General features: G+C 42.8%; 1 protein-coding gene across 2 annotated transcripts in view; it reads left to right on the top strand.

Annotated features, from left to right (window-relative positions):
- The window catches only part of LOC111963267 (G patch domain-containing protein 2-like), a 28,252-nt gene extending 17,097 nt beyond the window's left edge, over nt 1-11,155 (top strand). Inside the window, exons 7-8 of one of the 2 annotated variants that reach the window (XM_023986595.2) lie at nt 2,357-2,445; nt 7,389-11,155. In XM_023986595.2, the coding sequence (XP_023842363.1) occupies nt 2,357-2,445; nt 7,389-7,558 (259 nt within the window). In that variant the 3' untranslated portion in view covers nt 7,559-11,155. The remainder of the gene's footprint in view (nt 1-2,356; nt 2,446-7,388) is intronic. The other variant, XM_023986597.2, reaches the window with a different exon arrangement.
- Nucleotides 11,156-21,387: the final 10,232 nt, after the last annotated feature.

Below are 21,387 nucleotides of genomic sequence, written 5' to 3'. Positions count from 1 at the left end.
ATCCTGTTCACACCTGAAGTACTGTGTACCCTAATGAAAATAGGTGGCCATTTTGTTACCGCTGCTCCTCTTCTTTTGAGGTGTTCTTTTTAGTTGATATATCTGCTTTTGGTTGTGGGCACCTGAATTATAATTGACCCTGTGTCACTTTTGTTTTATTCTTTACCTAAGGGACCACGCTGCTTTTAAGAGTGTATTTTTTGTTGTATGACCCATGTGACATGTAAAATGTATCGCTCAGACATTTTCTTGAATGTCCTTGATGTGTCTTTGCGAGAATTTAGTTCTTGTTCGTCTTCTTTATTGGATATTGGGTTATTTTTCCATGGCTCAATACAGCTCTGCTATTTTTTGTTGGTGATCCCTAATTAAATGACTTTCCCTTCTTTCTGTGGGACTCTTCTAGTTTACCGTTACATTACATTGAAATGTTAAACGTTCCCATGTGCAAGGAAACATAACTTTTCACCTGACTTTTTAGCTGCTCATTTTGTAATGTTGCCATATAAATCTTGCAGGAAGATCACTCACATGTATTGTGTGTTTTATCTGTCAAACTGCTTCCCTTTATCACATCTTAAACCCACTCTATTGCAAACCAATTTCCAAAATAGCTTTTTATTACACCTTTGAGTAAAATTGTAAATGTGTTATCCTGCAGCGAGCTACTCAAACAGCTACAAACGATGCATAACAAGCCTGTTACCAGAGGCCTTTTGGTTCCATTTTTTAAACGAGTTGTCCCGTTTAGCCTTCCTTAATGAGCCAGCTAATGGTATTCTAATGTTTTATTAGCGTGTGACTGAGTGTCTCTGTGGGCTCCTTGTGGCCCATGAGTGTTCCCTGCTCAGCCTGTAGTCTGGGCCTTGGAGGGGAGAGGCCAGACAGCCTCTCTCCCGCCAGGCTGCAGCCTGGGCCCCAGAGCACCTGCCCGATCAGGACTCTGTGTAATGAGGGGAGCGATGGAAGGATGGACTACCATGCATAAAGACCAAATGCATCAGGGTATTACTTTTAATACCGCGGGCGTGCCTCGTGAAATAATGCGACGTTTAAGCACGGATCGATTTTGGAATTAAAAAGTTAGTTTGCAAAGATTTACTGTGGGGAGTTCAATGTCTGAGCTCTTTATCAGGGGCACAAATGGCTGGTTATGTGCTGTCCGACAGAGGTACGATTGAGGGATCGATAGGCGCGTGATTTACTAACTGGAGTACAGGTAATCAATAAGTATAAAAGTAAATGAAATATGCATTACTGGGATTTTATTAGTGGGGCAGCAGGGAGAGAATAACAGTCAAGACATTTATTTTTATACCTATTGATTATACAACATAGACTTGGCTCAAAGCGTTCCACACACAGCTTTCTGCACCCTCTCCTGCAGTGCCGTCATGTGATTAATGGGTGTTGAGGTCATGGATGGAACATGCAGGCTGTTAAAAGGCTGCCATGACAGGACCCTATCCTATCTCAGCACATGTTTGACCAGGGAGGTTTATGTAGCTGACTGCTCAGGATGAAACACCACGGTTAACAGGGGTCTGCTGTATTATGGTCTTCCTTTGTTGTTTTGCACTGCAGAGATTTCTTCTTTTTATAGATGCGTCTTTACAGGTGCTTTCAACCAATAAACACTGTTGTCAAAGTGGATATAGTGTTGTGAAATGTGTGAGATGATACACCATTTCGTGGGTGAAATCATGCACTGGCACCATATGAGCGCAGACACACACACACTGAGTCAACTCATCACATCGCCTGCTCTTGGTAACGTCAGTCCCTCCCCCCCAGCCATGGCGGGGACCTTGACCTTAACTTTACATCCCAGTAATCATGGCTAGGAGGGGCTGTGGGGGGCTGTGGGGGCCCTCCCCGTTTGGAGGCTACTGACATATGACACAGGAGGTCCACAGCAGGGGTAATTTGTTTAACTGGACCCGGCAGCGACAGACGCACAACCCCTACAACTCCTTCTTCCTCCGCTGATATTTTTTGTCCACGTTTCAACAAAACTCTGAACAAAATGGAACAAAATTCTGGTGATTCCCTCCAGTAAAGAAAAACAGTTTGTAGTATTTTTAACTCCTTTTGGGTCCAGGGTTGGATATTCCCTTGCAGCAGTGTTCTAGAAACTTCTAACTGCCTATGGAAAAGCCATAGCAGAAAGGTTCAACACTCGTATTTTTCTTTTAGACTCAAACAGAAAAGATAAATGAATAATGATTTGAAACAAAGTATTTTTATTTTATTTTCTCCTCACATTTCAGGATACAGATCCATAGAAATTAGAAAAGGATGGTGTTTGAATGATTTTGTCTGAGATTAATGTTACAGCTCTGTGTCTCTGACCTAGGCAGACTAACGTCCATCTGGGACTGCTGTGCACAGGGGACATCAAAAGGAGGAGGAAGACCACTGCTGTCTCTGTCACCACAACATCAGGTACCTGTCGCCATGACTACTGCACCTTTGACCTGTTTAACATTCACCTAACCTCTCATCGGGGCGCTTACTTTATTACACATCCTGCTGACAATACAGTAACTAATCCCCGAGACCACTTTCAGGTTAACAGAGTATATTTCCTTTTTAAAACAACAGACCAAAATATTGTGCTACTACCCAACAAAAATGTACAATGCTTGTCACATTTATATTCAAATAAATGTTTAATATATATATTTTTTAACTTTTACTTTAGATTAGCCTTTATAACCACCAATATAGGATGCATGTGAATCACATCCATTAATATAGGAATATAGGATACATGTGAATTCTTGAGTTTCTTACAAATATTGTCTCCAGTATTTGTGAGACAGCAACATATTTACTGTTTATTAGCTGAGGGAAGAGTTCAGTCTTGACTAGTGTGTGCTGTTTTGTTGGTAGAACAGGGCTGTGGGCCTCCTGTCTGTCCTCCCATGTGGAAGTGGTCTGACTGAGTCTGAGGGAAGCGTGATGGGAAGCAGACCGTATTGGAGGTGGCACCCTGCAGCAGCCCCCTTGTCCGTTTGGGCTCGTAGAGCTGCCTTTTTTCATTAGACTGATGGCTCCGGGCCTGGCGTCTTTACCGGATTGAAATTTGAATTGGTTTGTCCACCTCTTCTCCAAAGTCCCCTCTTCCTGCTCCGCTCATGCAGCCGCTGTTTGTCATTTAAATAACAAATGCCGGTGGTTTCCTGATTTAGTGAGGGGCGCTGGCCTTTGATGTATATTGATATTGCCGCACAGTGCACTGTACCGGGGTCCATCATTCATTTGGATAAAAGAGGTGGAATTTAAAACCAGCCAATGCTTTACTGGGATACAGATTGCATCCATTTATTGCACTGAGTGATGGAACGGCCAACGACTCCGTCCTTCACCTCTCCAGCGCTCAGCCACTTCCCATAAAACTAAAAAAAGATTCAAAAAGATTCACCCCTGGCCTTTAAAGACCCCTCATATTCTCCATGTTATTCACCATGTAGAGGCAGGCATGGGGATCCCTCAACATCCCCCCCAGGAGAGATATTCAGTTAACATCACAACCAGCTGCTGGAGCTGAAACATGGGGTTTATGTTCAACAGAAGAAAATATTGTAAACATAAAAGCCAAATAAAATCATCAAAGGATACATTTCCCACTCAATATAAAGAAGTAAACTAGGTGCAAACAGGCAACTCGATCCGGAATGAAAAACGGATTGCTCGTTCTCAATAAATAATAACTATTATTAAGAGGCAGATTTTTTAAAACTCTTAATAGGCCTAATGAAAGTTATTAACATATTTTCACAACCTTTTTGAAGTTTAATGCTTAAGTTTACAGTATTTTCCTCCTCTCCCCATGTCCCTGTACCAAGTTGTTTTTCCTGGTTCTGGAGTCTGATGCCCCCTTACCAGAGTGATTTATCATGCAGGGAATGGTCATCCAATGGCAGTTTCTGCGGCTCCTACTGCTCTGTATAAATCTTTACTTTGGCGCCCTGCTACAGTATTCCATGCCTCTACTTGGTCATACCACAGAAGCCAGGAGATACACATCGGCTCCTAAATGATTTAGCAGTTTATTTGTAGAAATAGTAATAGATATTCTCATTATAGCTGGAATGAACTATTCTTCATACACATTTATTTTCTTTCATAGTTTATCATTCAAATGCGTTTTTTTCCTTGAATTTGCAAGAATTCCTTTAGACATACATGTGTAGTTTGTCGGTCTTTTTCCCCCCAGTGTAGAAGAGTTTGGGAAGTGAGTTTCTTGTATTGTGGTTGATTTTAAACTCTGTAATAAGTAGTGAACATGGCCTGTAGCTGGAGGTGTCTCCCAGGGTTCCTAAGGGTATTGCTGAGATGGTACCCAGCTGTTGCTGTGTCCTCCATCTTTACACGCTTAGCACTTACCAGCTCAAGTGTTGAAGCTGGCTGTGAAAGAACTTGTCAACCCAGGTATCTGTTTGTATAGGACGACCACTCCACTTGTCAGGCTCAAATTGGCCATTCAGTACACTTCTCACTACCATCAATCCAACAATAGAAGAAGACCACATCTTTCCAACAAAAACTGAACGGAAAATGCAAATACCTGGTTTCAATGTGTGACCAAAGACATCACAGGGAGTAGTTTGCTTAGGATCCGTTCTACAGAACGTAAAAAAGTGTCATTTTCACATTATGTAGACACTGGCCCTTTAAGCTGCATACTGTGTTCAGATCTCAACCTCAATTCTAGATTTAAGAAAGCGGATCATTGCGGGGGAGATTTATTGACGTTTTACTACATACATTTTGAAAAAGAAAATTAAGAAAAGGTTTCAATGTACACTATTCCAAGAAATATACCTATGTTGGGCAAGTTTCATTTGGTTAATCTACATTCAGAGTAAAAGAGAATTCATTGTATGCATTGGCAGGGATAAATCAGTAAGTATAAAGGTCCTGATGGATTTTAATACCCTCTGCTTGTTTCACATGCCGACTAATTAATTATTCAAATTTCCCCCTCCCCCACTGTATTGCACAGTGCCCTTCATTTGAAATGAGGGACGAGGGCTGATAATAAGCACTAACTCACACACTCATACAGTGCATACAGCTAGTACATGTATCCTGACTGTGTACGTCGCAGTTTGATTTGAAGTTGTATTGTTTTCTATCCATTTTACATCTGTGTAAATGATTGGTTTACTCAAACCATTTATTACATAATTTGCCGGCAACCAACATTTGTGTATATCACCCTCCTTCAACCTTGGCAGCTGCTTGGCATGTAACTTAGCAACTTTACATTCTATCATGGGACCCAAGTGGATGCCCATGGTGGGTTCACCCCCCAACCTCCCTGTGTGGCGCCCACCTCCCTGCCTCTCCATCTCTGTGTGTCTCCTTGGTGGAGCCGGAGCAGGGCTGTTGTGTGACAGATCACCTGCGTCTGAGACCCTGCATGTTCCTGCCCGCCGGTCCGGCCCCCTCTCATTAATGCCCAGGTTGGTGCGACGGCCGTATGGCAGCACAAGACAAATAACGCCACCACTCAGCCATCACTTCTGCTGACAGAAATGCAGCCCAGCGCACTATTTCGCCCTCTACCGCTCCACTCTGCTCCCCTCAGTTACCCTGTCGTGTCCTTCAAAAACCCACCTGCCCCTGCCACTAGCACCGCTCTACCAATGTTTCAGGGTAGAGTCGCTGGCTGCTGTGTGGGGGTGAATATGCATGAGTCCTCACAGTTTGGTTACAGGTGTTTTGGTGGGGGACTTTTTCCTGTTGCTTCACATGTATCACAGAAAACAAAATGTGATCATATGGATGATTGTTTTCTTCATTGAGCTGCCATCCTTTACTGGTTCTACTATGTTCAGTTCTGCATTACAGGACTACACTGCACTATTACAGAGTAGCTGGTTTGAACAGTCTGGTGCTAGTAGTGTTTAAGTGTTCCAGCCCTCTTCTGAGGGATTTGATTTGAATGTCCTCCTGTGGTCCAGTGAAATGGATGGAGCCTGGAGTGTATGGGAGAAACGCACAAAGGCTAATGATTAAAGGACCATTCAGTGCTGTTCATTTAACTGTGGGAATCAGCAGACCCATTACTGTCAATGTGTAATTAGCTGATTAATAAACAGGGGAGGGGAGGGGAGGGAATGGCTCCAGGAAGTGCTGTAATGATTGTTTTTGAACAGCCTCACATGAGAGGTTGTTAAGATGCCAAGATGGTTCCATTCACTCCACCCATTATTGCACAAAACAAATGCATGTAATTCTCACATTGACTCAAAATCTTTGCTTTGTATCATTTTTATTGACCACCACAGTATCTCAGTTGAATGTGTCATATTAGATGTTGTTATCTAGGTAACATATTTCACAGTGTATATTTCAGGGGGACTGAGACATTTATTCATGGGGGTCACTGATTTGTTTTTATTAATGAAACAAACAATACTGGGGAAAAAATATTGATGAAATATCACTACTGATAAAAGTTACAATTAAATACTATTGTATTCCGCATGATCAATCTTTCAGTGGATACACTGTCATCTGTTCCCAAGGCATTATCAAATAAGAAAAAAAAACGGAATTTGTATTCATAACTTTGACCGTGTTTAACCTGAGATGTCCAAGTGTTTGGGCTCAACCACAGCAACAGTTAGTCATCATTCCCTCCAGAAATATTAATCAATTATCTAGCCCGCCGGATGAGTTTGGGGAAGAAGTCATCTGGAAAGAGGCACAAGCAGATATAATGGGAAAGAGCAAAAGCACATGCCAGTGAATGCTGTAATGCCTAATCCTTTGAGACAACCCAGAGCCACAATGTCACTTCTAGTTCCTGTGTCCTCTGCTCCTACTCTGCCTCACAAAAAGTCTGTGTGACTGGAGAGACCAACACAGATTGATTTATTAACGAAAAGTAGGAAAGGAGAGCAGATATTAGAAAGTGCAATTGTTTTAGAGTTCTTTTTACTTCAGTGTAAATTGGCTCGAGAAGTGTTTCAGGTATTTCCCCTCCCTCCAACTCTTTGAGCCTATTGAGACAGAATGGCTAAAAAAGTGAGGAGGATGAAGATGGTGAGAATGAAGTTGTTTTGAGTCAAGATTTTCAGTAAAATGGTACTACATAACAGCCACACAATGTCTCACTGAAGTAGATCATGTTCAAAGGGAGAGTTTTAGTCATAGGAGAATCAGATTGCCCTTCTAACAACCGTGGCCACTAGGCATATGAGGCCAAATAGGATTGAGATCGCTTGAACAATACATAATTAACTATTAGGCCATATGATAACTGTAGATTTATAGTGATAATGCATTAATGTAGATAAAATGAAGAGCCGTCTTTGAGTTCTAAAATCAAGACAAGTTAACATTTATTTGTGTGTCCTTCTACTCTACAGCATGCATCCCCTTCCATAAAGATGACCTGGGAGAGGACACCTCCACCTCCTCCACCTCTCTGAGTATGGAGTCTGCAGGCCCTGGGCCCTCCACGTCTGACAAGCAGGACTTCATCAAGCCTGGGACTTTATTCAGACCTAGCCCCCAGAGGGAGAAGGAGCAGGACTGAGGGGGAGGGAGGGAGGGGGAGAGAGCGAGAGAGAGGGAGAGCACGCCATTGCTCTCTGAATCAGCATTGTGCTGCTGGATCAAGTCTTTCCATCTAGCATTTAAAGGATGAATAATGTTAATGCAATCAAGCCCAGTTAATCACTCCGTAGCCAGCCATTTCCTTGAAGAGCCTCCTCGTCTTGCTACTCCAGACTGCAGCATCAGCCAGGCACCTCCTCCTGTCTCTACAATACACAGTCTGCAGGCCACCTGGCCATTACTCAGGCCCAACAATTATGTCTTCTTTGAGTTGCCTGGCATTTGTCAGCAGGGACACTGAAATGATGGTCAGGGAGGGTTGAGTGGTTGGGGGTCTGCTCTGCTGAAAGCCTGGGAGAAGTGGGACCAACAGGTCTGCTCTGCAGCGTATGTAGCAGCTGACAGATAGGAGAGCATCAGAATGTTCTGCTACCTCATGCTGGTACAAGGTTCAGAGAGGTGACCACCGAGAGAGAGCGGCACAAAGAACAGGTCTCCTATTAGCATGGATTTGAAAAGCTACACTGGCTACAACGTCTCTCATTAGCACAACAGAGAGGGGCTGTGGCTGCGCTCCTCGGAGGGGCCTCTTTGTTCTCTTCAGCTCACCTTCCTTATTCAAATTTCATAACACATTCAAGTTCAAGGCAAGTCGCACAATCCGTTTTCAAAACCCATTTTTTTTTGTGGAAAGCGGTTGTTTTGTGACTGACTGGGCTAATGTTGAGAGTGTTGAAAGTCAGGTGGAGAGGGATGGGGGAGCAGGAAAGGAGGGTAAATAACAGTAATCTCCACCGTGTTTTAAGTGACACAAAGAGGAACCCTGGTGTCTCTAGCTAGCTGTGAGGCTGGGCTGTGACTGTCTGCCCTGACATTACCTGGCATTCCCTGGCCGCCCGCCCGCAGCAGATAAATGGGCAGTGCCAGGGGCACAGAGAGATCAGTGTGGTAGCATCATGATAGCATACACTCACCATCCAGTACAGGGCTCAGGAGTCCCTGCATTAGAGAGCAGAGGGTTTACTCCTGGATGCCAGTGAGATCAGTGATAATGAATAACTGTAAGAGAATGAAAGGACAGCTTTCCCTACTGACACTCCGCTCCCTCAGTGGTTTTATATCACACGGCCCAGTCACATGAGCCCAGTCACACTCACTCTAACCAACATTGTGCACGCTTTTCAGAGATGAGACAAGGTAGTTAGTTATGTGGAACAATTTATTTTTATGCAAAGGAATCAAGTGATACATTGATTTATCAGTGGTATGATTTAGGAAACCGAGGGGTGTTTCATCACAGAGGACCCGCTCTTTATTAACTATATTCGGCTAGATAACTATGTCACTAATGCAGTATGATTATAATCTTGGATCATTTTCATTGGTCATTGTGCACAGTAAATACATAGCTATTTTTCAACGCTTTAGAAACAATATTTAATAAATATTAGGTGCAGATAACACTTCTGTGGAATAGTCACAGTTTTAGTGTGAGATATATAGATCTGCAGTGATCCTTTTGAGAAGGCTTTGTGTGATCATGTCGGCACTAGCTGACGTTTTATAAATGCTGTGTGTGTATACTCATCTAAATGGATGCCTCTCCCAAGACATCCTGCTACAGGAATCTGTCAGTCTGCAGACAGACAGAAGTAACCTCCATCCTCAGACCGCCAGCTCCATCCTGAAGAGAACACACCAGTGGGTATCTGGACACAAGAGAGGCTACTCAGCTTCTCAAGGAACCACAGCACTGTTGGATAACAATATTACATGTCATACAACAATATGCTAATGTTAAAGGATATTGTGAGTCAGAGCTTTTGCTAGATCAGCTCTGTTTTAACAAGTGCTTGGTCTTTCCTGGAGAGCTCCCTTTCCCTAATGCCTTATCCGTCACTCTGTGTTTTGGTGCCAAAGGAATTGACAGATAGAAAGGAATGTTCAGATCAAGTTTCGTCAATTGCAGGGGGAATGCCTTACCTGGCTTCCTCCATAGTAATTCGTGTTCACCATGATGTGATGTCTCAGCCAGCCCCTCTCCAAAATGATTTTCCAATGGCCATGCAGACAGGAAGTGGGGAGAGAGAGCGTTACGTGCACCCAGTCAATTGCCCTGTTACAGTTAAGGAATCCAGCGGGCTGGTACCACTCATATTTCATCCTGGGTAAAGATTACCTGTCAGGCCCACGGGAGATGTATTGATCTGTTTTCCTTTTTCCGGCAGCAATCACCTGACAAAGGCACCTAGGAGGCGAGTGAATGAGTGATGCCCAGTCCGTCTCCTCCAGTGGGAGGCTTCCAGGCCGTGTCCACTGAACAGTGGATGGGACGGGTTGGGGGGATGAGGAGAGATAATGTAGTCATAAACTCTGCATGAACCTACTCTCTGAACAAGCAGGGAAGGCTCATTCCTTCATCCCTGTAGGTCAGAGGTCATTTGTGAACTCGCTGTTTGGGCCGCTTTTTTATTTAAAGATTTTTTTAGTTATGAATTGTATTTGTAGATGGTTGATGGCAGAAACACAGATACAGCATGTGTTGATTGCTAACACATCTGTGGTATCTGGCTACCGCAGTTCAGTCCCTGCTGACAAATGTAGATGTTGTGGGTCACAATGGTTGGCTCTGGTGAAATAACCTATGTCAATGACATCAGTGATCCAGTCAGTCAATAGGAAGTGTTCTATTCAGAGGTAATCTGTTAAAGAAAACAACTGTATATTTTGTTTCTGTATGTCTGGGCGCTCTTATCCATAAGTTCCAAGCACTCTGTTCACAGGATCTCCTGACTTTGTGATGATGGTACTGCACTATCAAGGGTCAATACTATTGTACATTATCCGTCCTGTATTTCTTGGCTGCTTGAATAGACTGATATTTTTTGCATGGATTGTCAGAATGTTGATATACTCTATGAAACCTTAAACATAAACATAATGTTCATTACATTGCACACATATTGTATGCTTTAAAAGACGAAAGGTCCATCAATAGATATAGATCCTGGTATATAGATATGCATTTATTATGGCATCTTCATGACTTCTATGCTAAGTGCTAGATATACCGTGATAGACAGAATGACGAAACTGTCTTGATTATATTTGTAGTTTTATTACAAGGATTTTAAACTATTGTCGTAGGCAGCTATCCCATATGACAAATAGCACTAATAGCATCTTATCTTGTAAGCTGTTATGTTTATATTTTCGTAATTGCTTTGCAAATGATCTAAGGAGGATTATTTTTATTCTGTCCTTAGAAAGCCTGCACTGTGTGTTTGTCGTTCTGTTGATGTCAGAAATACATTACAGTATTTATGTAGTTGATAGATAAACCTAATATTGTATACAGTATTTATGCCCAACTTTCCATACCATGACTCATTTAATGTTAAATTAACATTAGGAAAGTTAAACAAATTAGTACATTATGAATCATTAATCATATACCCATGTGTATTTTTATCACTGTGTGTCTTCAATACTCAATGTCCATGCCTTTCAAATATATTTATCCCAAAGGCTGTAACTGAGTGTGTTCAATACATGCATTTTAATGTTTGGGATCTGGGATGATGTCTCTGGGAATTCATTTTCACCTGAAGCAAAATGACTCACTTGGTTCTGAAAAACATATTTGGACATATTTCTGTCCTTATTATTGATCTCTGACATGTTTGTCACAACAGGAAGCACTAACTATTTGTAAACCCCCCAGTCTGCCCATCGCTCTAGTCACTGTTAATTGAACAGTGGCTCCTAGATTGCTGTGACAGAGGAAAAACTCTGTAGGATTGTTGTGGAGCTTATCGATACTGTAGGTCCCCCACTGTTAGTTAATCTTGTCTGGATGGTGAAAGAGTCGCAGCAGCCACTTTACCATGTGTTGAGAGTCGAGCAATTCTCTCTGCTGCTCACCAGTGGTCCAGTGTTACAAATCACATCATCAGCTGTCTGAGCACCCACAGCCACCTCTTCTCCAGCAGATTCATGGCCAAATGGAGGAAAAATCAATGGTTTCCTCTCCTGCTCTGTCATGTTTAGGAGTTTGATGTTTTCCCTATCCTGCTTTCTCCTCCCAGCTCTCGGAGTGAAAGTAGTGTTTGAACACACTGACAGTGACTAAGTAGATTCTCTCCGTTCTCCCAACCCAGCTAACAATTCTAGGGAGAGAGAATGTTTCTGTAGTCTTACCCATAATGTTCCCCTAATGTTTGAGTGTTCAGTGTTCCATTAGTGGAACATTCTATCTATGTTAGTAAAAATCTTCTGAGAGCCTTTTAAGCATGTTTTGGTGTTTAAAGTTAAGAAAACATTTTCTTAATGTCAAGCTGAACTTATCTAGAACGTGGTTACAATGTTCTCAAAATATACAACATAAATGTTTGAATTTCATGAGAAAGTTGTAAGAACCTTCCTGTGTCCAGTTTTCTGTGGGTTAGGAGAATATTCAGATGCATCAAACACACACCGAACATGGTTGCCATGTTCTCAGAATGTAAGATATTAATGTTTTAGATGATATTAATGGTCGATATTAATGTTTCATGGGAACATTCCCAGAACATTTCTGTGTACCCCCCCCGCCCAATTTTTTTTTTTACGCCTTGTTACTGTTGCCAAGCCCATCAAGGCCCTGATTGGTGAACCACTGATCCATTCACAGCCCTTTTTGTCTGTTGGCAAGGTTAGCACACAAAGTGCTTTTAACATAGTGTTTTCAATGTACATATTTGGCATAATTTTACTATTCTCTCATCATTGATTTAATAATTTACTTATATATTTAAAAAAATGTAAGGGCTTTCTGTATAGTTGGTGGGGCATGTTAACCTGATACTTCTGATTCACAATGGTCAATAAAAATACATTTTGAGTGTACTTTTAACAGAGCTGAGATTTACTTCAAAGTGCATGCACCCTATTGCTTACACCTATCAAGTTGTTTCAGATCAACATAAGTGCTGATGGAGGAGGATTAGGGTTTCTGCTGGACAGGGCCTAACTCCTGGGCCAATAAGCACATGCCCTAGAGATATCCCTTATTGGCACAGTGGTTAGGGTGTTCGTCATTGGTGTTGGTGGACTGGGTTAGAGACCTGCTAGAGGAATCACCCTACTCACATTCTTAGCAATATACACTGAGTGTACAAAACATTAGGAACACCATCCTAATATTGAGTTGCACCCCCTTTTGCCCTCAGAACAGCCTCAATTCATCAGGGCATGGTTTTACAAGGTGTCAAGCATTCCACAGGGATTCTCTGTTAAAAGTACACTAAAATATTTGATTGATCATAGTGATTCAGGAGTATCATTAAAACAGGTTAATATGCCCCACTAACATTAGACAACTATACAGAAAGCCCTTCAATTGCTGAAGTAAGTAAATCAAATGAATGATGAGAATAGTCAAATTAACTGATACCTGACACGGGCATGGTGGTGTGGGAGGAAGATCAGAGTAGCATGAACCAAGAGGTTGTGAGTTCAAATCCAAGTTGAGGACATGGTGAATAATAATTACTGTAGAAATGTACTCATGTATGTCAAATATTTAAGTTAAAAGCACCTTGCCAACAGACAAAGAGCTATGAATGGATAAATTATTCACCAATCAGGGCCTTGATTGACTCAGGAACAAGTGTAATGAATTTCTCTTCGGACACATAAATGTTCCCATTAATTTATATATTATGTTCTGAGAACATGGCACCCATGTTCACACTGAGTGTACAAAACATAAGGGAAACACCTGCTCTTTCCATGACATAGTCTGACCAGGTGAAAGCTATGATCCCTTATTGATATCACTTGTTAAATCCACTTCAATCAGTGTGCATCAGGTGTTCCCAAACTGGGGTACTGCCATCAGGGGTATGCCAAATAAAAATGTGATTCACATAAAAAAAAATATATATATGATAATTTTCTTCACATTTTCAAACAGTACATTTATATTTTCCAACGGGGCTATACATTTGGGTGAGGTTTTTTTCTCGCCTGAGTAGCCTCGTTTCACTGGCAAAAATAAAATTGAACCATCTAGTATTCAGCGAAATAACAGCATAATGTCAAATACAGGTAGCGTCAAATAATTAACATCCAATTACATTAACCATTACTCTCTCGAGGGAAACCTTCACTCTTGCGCAGGCATTTAGAAACGCAAAATGACAATTTTTTAAATAAGCCACGGGAGTTTTTTCAATGAGAATAAAGACGCCTTTCGAGTAGTAAGATATGTATAAAAGCAACAGATACCATTAATAAGAAGGGGCTAGAAGCGTCTTATATGGTGAGCTACCGAGTGGCTAGGACAGGCAAGCCTCATACTATTGTGGAGGACTTAATTCTTCTTCCTGTTGCTGCGGATATGGCTGGGACAATGTTGGGGGAAAAGGCCCCCAAAGAATATACAGACAATGTCTTCATCAAATAACACTGTTTCACGACGCATCAGTGAAATGGCAGGAGATGTTTTGAAACAATTACTACTTTGCATACAAGCCAGTGAATTATATGCATTACAGCTGGATGAGTCAACAGATGTGGCGGGCCTGGCACAGCTCCTGGTATATGTCTGTTATGTTTATGGGGGGGGGTCAATTAAGGAAGACATCCTCTTCTAAAAACCAGGACAACATGAGAGGATATTTTTAAAGTACTGGACAGCTTAGTGACATCAAATGGACTTTGGTGGTCAAGATGTGTTGGTATCTGTACAGATGGCGCAAAAGCCATGACAGGGAGACATAGTGGAGTGGTAACGCGCGTGCAAGCAGTTGCTCCCGACACCACTTGGGTACACTGCAGCATCCACCGAGAGGCTCTTGCTGCCAAGGGAATGCCTGACAGCTGGAAATATGATTTTGACACTACAGTGAAAATGGTTAGCTTTGTTAAAGAAATGCCCCTGAACTCTCGTGTATTTTCTGTATTATGCAATGATATGGACAGAGACCATGTAACGCTTTTACAACATACAGAGGAATTGAGAGACAAGCTTAAAGTTTTCTTTACTGACCATCATTTTTACTTGTCTGACCGCTTGCATGATGACGAGTTTCTCACAAGACTGACCTATCTGGGTGATGTTTTTTATCGCCTGAATGATCTGAATCTAGGATTACAGGGACTCTCCGCAACTATATTAAATGTGCGGGACAAAATTGAGGCTATGATTAAGAAGTTGGAGCTCTTTTCTGTCTGCATTAACAAGGACAACACACAGGTCTTTCCATCATTGTATGATTTTTTTGTGTGCAAATGAACTCAAGCTTACGGACAATGTCAGTTGTGACATAGTGAAGCACCTGGAGGCAAGGCATGAAAGGGATAACAAATCCAGATGTTTGTGTCGTCCGTTTTGGGAAAGTACCTGCGTAATTGCGCACCCAGCTATTTTTTCATTACGTCCGGATGAAAAGCGTGCCCAGAGTAAACTGCCTGCTACTCAGGCCCAGATGCTAGGATATGCATATTATGGGTGCGCAATTACCTAGGTACTTTCCCAAAACGGACACCACAAACATCTGGATTCGTTATCCCTTTCATGCCCTGCCTCCAGTCCACTTACCGATATCTGAACAAGAGAGCCTCATCGAAGTGCAACAAGTGGTAATTTAATCAGAAGTCACTGCCAGATTTCTGGATAGGGTTGCGCTCAGAGTATCCTGCCTTGGCAAATCGCGCTGTTAAGACACTGATGTCCTTTGCAACCACGTACCTATGTGAGAGTGCATTCTCGGCCCTCACTAGCATGAAAACCAAATACAGGCACAGACTGTGTGAGGAACATTATTTAAGACTGAGTCTCTCTCCAATATAACCCAAAATTGCAGAGCTATGTGCATCCTTTCAAGCACACCCTTCTCATTAACCTGGCAGCTTCATTAAATAGTACCCGCAAAACACCTTCACATCAACAGTGAAGAGGGAACTCCAGGATGCTGGCCTTCTAGGCAGAGTTGCAAACAAAAATCTATATCTCAGACTGGCCAATAAAAATAAAAGACTAAGATGGGCAAAAGAACACAGACATTGGACAGAGGAACTCTGCCTAGAAGGCCAGCATCCCGGAGTCGCCTCTTCACTGTTGTTGCAGAGACTGGTGTTTTGCGGGTACTATTTAATGAAGCTGCCAGTTGAGGACTTGTGAGGCGTCTGTTTCTCAAACTAGACACTCTAATGTACTTGTCCTCTTGCTCAGTTGTGCACCGGGGCCTCCCACTCCTCTTTCTATTCTGGTTAGGGCCAGTTTGTGCTGTTCTGTGTGAAGGTAGTGGTACACAGCGTTGTACGAGATCTTCAGTTTCTTGGCAATTTCTCACATGGAATAGCCTTCATTTCTCAGAACAAGAATAGACTGACGAGTTTCAGAAGAAAGTTAAATTGTTTCTGGCCATTTTGAGCCTGTAATCGAACCCACAAATTCTGATGCTCCAGATACTGAAGAAGGCCAGTTTTATTGTTTCTTTAATCAGTACAACAGTTTTCAGCTGTGCTAACATAATTGCAAAATGGTTTTCTAATGATCAATTAGCCTTTTAAAATTATAAACTTGGATTAGCTAACTCAACCCTGTCACGACTTCCGCCGAAGTTGGTCCCTCTCCTTGTTCGGGCGGTGTTTGGCGGTCGACGTCACCGACCTTCTAGCCATCGCTGATCCATTTTTAATTTTCCATTGGTTTTGTCTTGTCTTCCTTCACACCTGGTTCCAATCCCATCAATTACATGTTGTGTATTTAACACTCTGTTTCCCCTCATGTCCTTGTCGGAGATTGTTTGATTGTATGTTATGTGCAAATTATGTGGGTTATGTACCCACTTTTATTATTTTGTATATTTTGGTTTTTGGAGTTTTGTGAGCACTTATTAAACGACTCCATTTATACCTGTAACGGAACTCTAATTCCTCCTCCTCCTCGGACGAGGAGAGGAGAGAGGGATCGGAAGACCAATTTGCAGCGAGGTAGGATGACATAATGATTTATTTACAAAACTAAACTAAACACACGAAGAACACTTGATAATTACAAAACAACAAACGAACGTAAACTGACCTAAAACATGTGAACTTACATATAAACGAAGAACGCACGAAACAGGTACAGACTACAAACCAACGCTACAGTCCCGTGTGGCACGAACATACAGGACACAGGAGACAACCACCCACACCGAACACTGTGAAACAACCTACCTAAATATGACTCTCAATTAGAGGAACGCCAAACACCTGCCTCTAATTGAGAGCCATACCAGGCAACCCTTAAACCAACATAGAAACAGACAACATAGAATGCCCACCCAAACTCACGTCCTGACCAACTAACACATACAACAAACTAACAGAAATAGGTCAGGAACGTGACAATACCAAGTTCGTTCTCCTGCGCCTGACTTCCCTGCCACCAACACGCACCCATTACAAATGCGCCATTGGAACACAGGAGTGATGGTTGCTGATAATGGGCCTCTGTATGCCTATGTAGATATTCCATTAAAAATCAGCCGTTTCCAGCTACAATAGTCATTTACAACATTAACAATGTCTACACTGTATTTCTGATCAATTTGATGGACAAAAAATTTGCTTTTCTTTCAAAAACAAGGTAATTTCTAAGTTACACCAAACTTTTGAACGGAAGATGGCTAAATAAAGAGCAAAATTATTGATTATTATTATATTATTATTTGTGCCCTGGTCATATAAGAGCTTTTTGTCACTTCCCACGAGCCGGGTTTTGGCAAAAACTCACACTCATTCTTATGTTTAATAAATGTTTTGTATAGTGTGTGTGTGGCAGGCTTATAATGATGGCAAAAAACAACATTTGAGAGTGTGCTGACCCTGGTGCTAGAGGGGGTACGCAGCTGGAGGTTGAACGTTTGAAGGGTTACGGGACTATAAAAAGTTTGTGAACCACTGGTGTAGATGAAGTTGGGGAGACAGGTCAAAGAAGGATTTTAAAGCCTTGAGACATGGATTTGGTATGTGCGCCATTCAGAGGGTGAATGGACACGACAAAAGATTTAAGTGCATTTGAATGGGGTATGGTGGTAGGTGCCAGGCGCACCAGTTTGAGTGTGTCAAGAACTGCAGTGCTGCTGAGTTTTTTACACTCAACAGTTTCCCGTGTGTATCAAGAATGGTTCACCACCAAAAGGAAATTCAGCCTACTTGACACAACTGTGGGAAGCATTGGAGTCAACATGGGCCAGCATCCCTGTGGAACGCTTTGGACATCTTGTAGAGTCCATGCCCCGACGAGGGCAAAAGGGGGTGCAACTCAATATTAGGAAGGTGTTCCTAATGTTTTGTACACTCTGTGTATGTTTGGTGGGACGTTGATGGAATATTATCCTAACCCACAGAACACCTCTTGAACATAAATATCTTATGTTCTGAGAACATGGTAACCACGTTCTGGATAAGTTCAATTTGACGGAATGGGAATGGGAATAGTCTCTTTGAAACATTCCTTGCACATCACAAGAACATTCCTATGATATTAGTTAATGACCTATGAGACTCTTAAGGGAAAGTTATCTAAAGTTTTGTGAACGTTTGTTGTTAGCTGGGTAATTACCCATTTCTACCCTCTATTTTTTCTATCTCTCCTATTTGTTTGCTGGGTTGCCCTGAAATGGCCATTGGGGGTGGTGTTGGTTCATGAGGGGTATGCCACAGGGAGCAGGGTGTGTGGGAGGCTGGTAAAAAAAGGTTGGTTTAGAGGGGTGGCCAACTGTCATGGCAACTTCCTCTGAGGTGACCCTTTGATTGACTAACATCAGTCAGTTTCCCTGCACTAGGATAGCCACCCACACAGCAGCTGTCTGTAGCTTCCATCAGTCCATCCTTATCTCCATAATACTCCTTTACCTCTTGAACACGGGAGCATTCTACACAGTGGTAGTGTAAAATAAAAAGGGATCAGTGGCATTTTTCACTTTGCGGTTCCCATAATGGAAAATTCTAATATAATACAATACATCAATTGGCCATATTTTTGCTTATAGAGATAGTATTTGAACTGATACATTCCTGCTATGTCTGTGTGTATCTGAGCAGATCCCAGGACATCTGCTGGCCTGCGTGCCTCCATCTCTGTTGTCTTACAACAGCACCATTCCTTTTCATTTCTCCTGGCATTCTAATCAGAGCGTTACGTGCTCCAGCGGGTGAAGTACGCAGAAAGTTGTGTTTTCTGACAGCCAATAAAAACGTTATAATCTCCCCGATTCAAGTGGGCCATTTAAAAAAAAGACTAACTAGCGCTATCACTCAGGCTACCCCCCTTCTCTTTTCCTTTAATGCCCTTTTTTATTTAATATATAGCCCATGAAAAATGAGAGACTCCCGCTTCGGCGTGTAGATATTTTGTTGCTGATGATGCGAGACGAATTTCCATCACAGCTTTGTTTCCACCGGGTGAGCGGATAATCTTTTACAGCACAGGGAGGGAGAACGACGCTCCAATCAATCTCCGGGGCTTATGGCTGCCACATGGTCGCATTACCCAACCAGAACATCGGCTCGCCGTGCACACCACTGGCCCACACAGGGTCAAGAGGCGCCAGGGGAGCGGCCCACTCAGGACCCATCTGGGCTCCTCTGATGGACCTGGCCCCAGAGAGCGTACCTCCCACCCCACCTCATCCTGCAAAACAGCGGCTCACTTCTGTTCCATCACTCCTGTCATTGTTATTATGTCATTTTTCTAACAAGATAGTCACGTCTGAGAGAACAGTAATGTTTTCTTGTTGACAGCCCCTGTGAAACTATGTTTGAACCACAGTCTCAGCTGCTCTTATTGCCATGGCAGAAAGCATAGCAAGTCAGCTCCAGAGGTTTCATCCCGCTACGCTCTACGAGTGTGTGTTGCATGTTGTAGAGCAAAAGGTCCCGTCTGAGTGGTGGCATCCTGCCCAGTGTGGCCCCCAGAGTGAGGCCCCTGGTGGCCCCATGGCGCTGTGGTGCCTGGCAGGGGTGGAGCATCGTCTCTCCCCCTGGCCTCCACTCCTCCGCACCCCACTGCCCTGCTGCTTACCTGCTTGCCTGCCTGCCCGCATGCCTCCCTCCCTGCCTGCTGCTGCTCTCCTCTCTGCCTGTGGAGACACCGCTGCTCTGATTGACAATAATGGGAACTGGCAGAATCGAGTGGAGACAAGAGAGGGGCCCATGTATGAGATTCTCCCCGAGCTCCCAGTCACAGACCAGGGGCTCTGGCACGGCTCACCTGTCATACCTGCACCTCCACGGATTAGGGCCTGTGACAGGGGGACGGGGCTGAAGAGAGGCTGTGTACTTGCCATTGTCACTGACAGCATAGAAATCGAGCATATCCGGTACACTTACACGTCTTCTTACGAGGCAAGAATCAAGCACGAAACAAATGCTTGATTTACAAGCATTTACTAGCTCTACTGTCTACTCTAAAATCACATTGGCAATCATTTCTCAAAAACATTTCCAAAAAAGGAAAATGTATAGAATGTCATTCAGAGTATTTATTTTTTCATATAAACAGCTTCTATCTTGTGTCATTTTGGAGAAAAGATTGCCAATAGTATCTTATATATATATGTTATATATATATATAAATATATGTTTAATGTGCTCACAAGAGTGGAATATTGTCTGTGTGTGTGTGTGTGTGTGTGTGTGTGTGTTGGTAGCAGAGCGAGGGCAGGTGTCGTGACAGGGGGCACTCCATTCTCTAATTGATCGGCAAAAGATGCACATGAAGAAGACGTTAAAGTGAAATGAAGTCATAACAGTGAATTGAGACATTTATTAGGTCAGACGAAAGGCCCTCAGAAACGTTGAGATTGTTTATTGATTTTTGTGTTTTGGCTGGCTGCACCGGAGTAATCACTCGTGCTTCTGCTGCCACTGGAGCTACCGGTCGGCCTGGGTCTGGGGCTGGGGTACAGCCAATCGTAAGGTGAGACCCTGGACTGAGACTTCCATCCAAAGTGAGATACTTTACCATGGTAGCTCAATATGACTCTAGTCCTCCTCTCACCTGACGTCCTGTCTCATACTGACTTTAGCCTATTTAGCCTTGTCCAACTGACCACAATACCACACCTTGAGTTCTGTGGTAATGTTGTGTTTTTTTATGACAGACATTTGTAGAGATAGACATGTGTATAGACATGTTTGGAGCTGATGAAGACGGTCTGTTGTTCCTGTGCTTGACTGATAGAGGGGAGTTCTTCTCCCTCAGGGGAGACACTGAGGTCTCTGACAGACGGCATCTTCAGGCTCTACTTGAAACAAACAGGTTGCACATTACTTGTGTGTGTGTGTGTGTGTGTTGTTGTTTTTTACATCTGTATCTGTGTCTTTGTGTTTTGGGAAACAGGTTCATGTAAATTCTCAGATGCAACAGCAATGCCCAAATGGTAAATTAAAATGGGCAATAAAAGCAGTATGTGAGCAGAGTTGCATGACGTTGGTATGAAATTGATTTCTAGCCCAGCATAATTAAAAGAAGAATCTAGATCACACAAAGAATCCCTCTATAATCACGCTATCATCATAGAAATCCTCTCGATGGGATGGATCCTCAGTCCTAGACAAGCAGCTCCTACACGGGAGCAGTAAAGTACCCTCTCACCCCTCCTTGGTCAGCTGAAAGTGCTGAGGGGTGCTGGGCTGGTGAGTGTTAGGCAGAGTTCACCCATACTCGTGTCATCAATCTGCCTGTTCTTTATTAGACGGGGCAGTGAGCTGTAACTGACTGCATTGTCCACAGATGGACTGGGGCCCATAGCACACGGGACCCTG

Source organism: Salvelinus sp. IW2-2015, linkage group LG4q.2, assembly GCF_002910315.2.
Source record: "Salvelinus sp. IW2-2015 linkage group LG4q.2, ASM291031v2, whole genome shotgun sequence".
Classification (NCBI taxonomy): domain Eukaryota; kingdom Metazoa; phylum Chordata; class Actinopteri; order Salmoniformes; family Salmonidae; genus Salvelinus; species Salvelinus sp. IW2-2015.
This window is presented reverse-complemented; position numbering and strand designations above follow the sequence as displayed.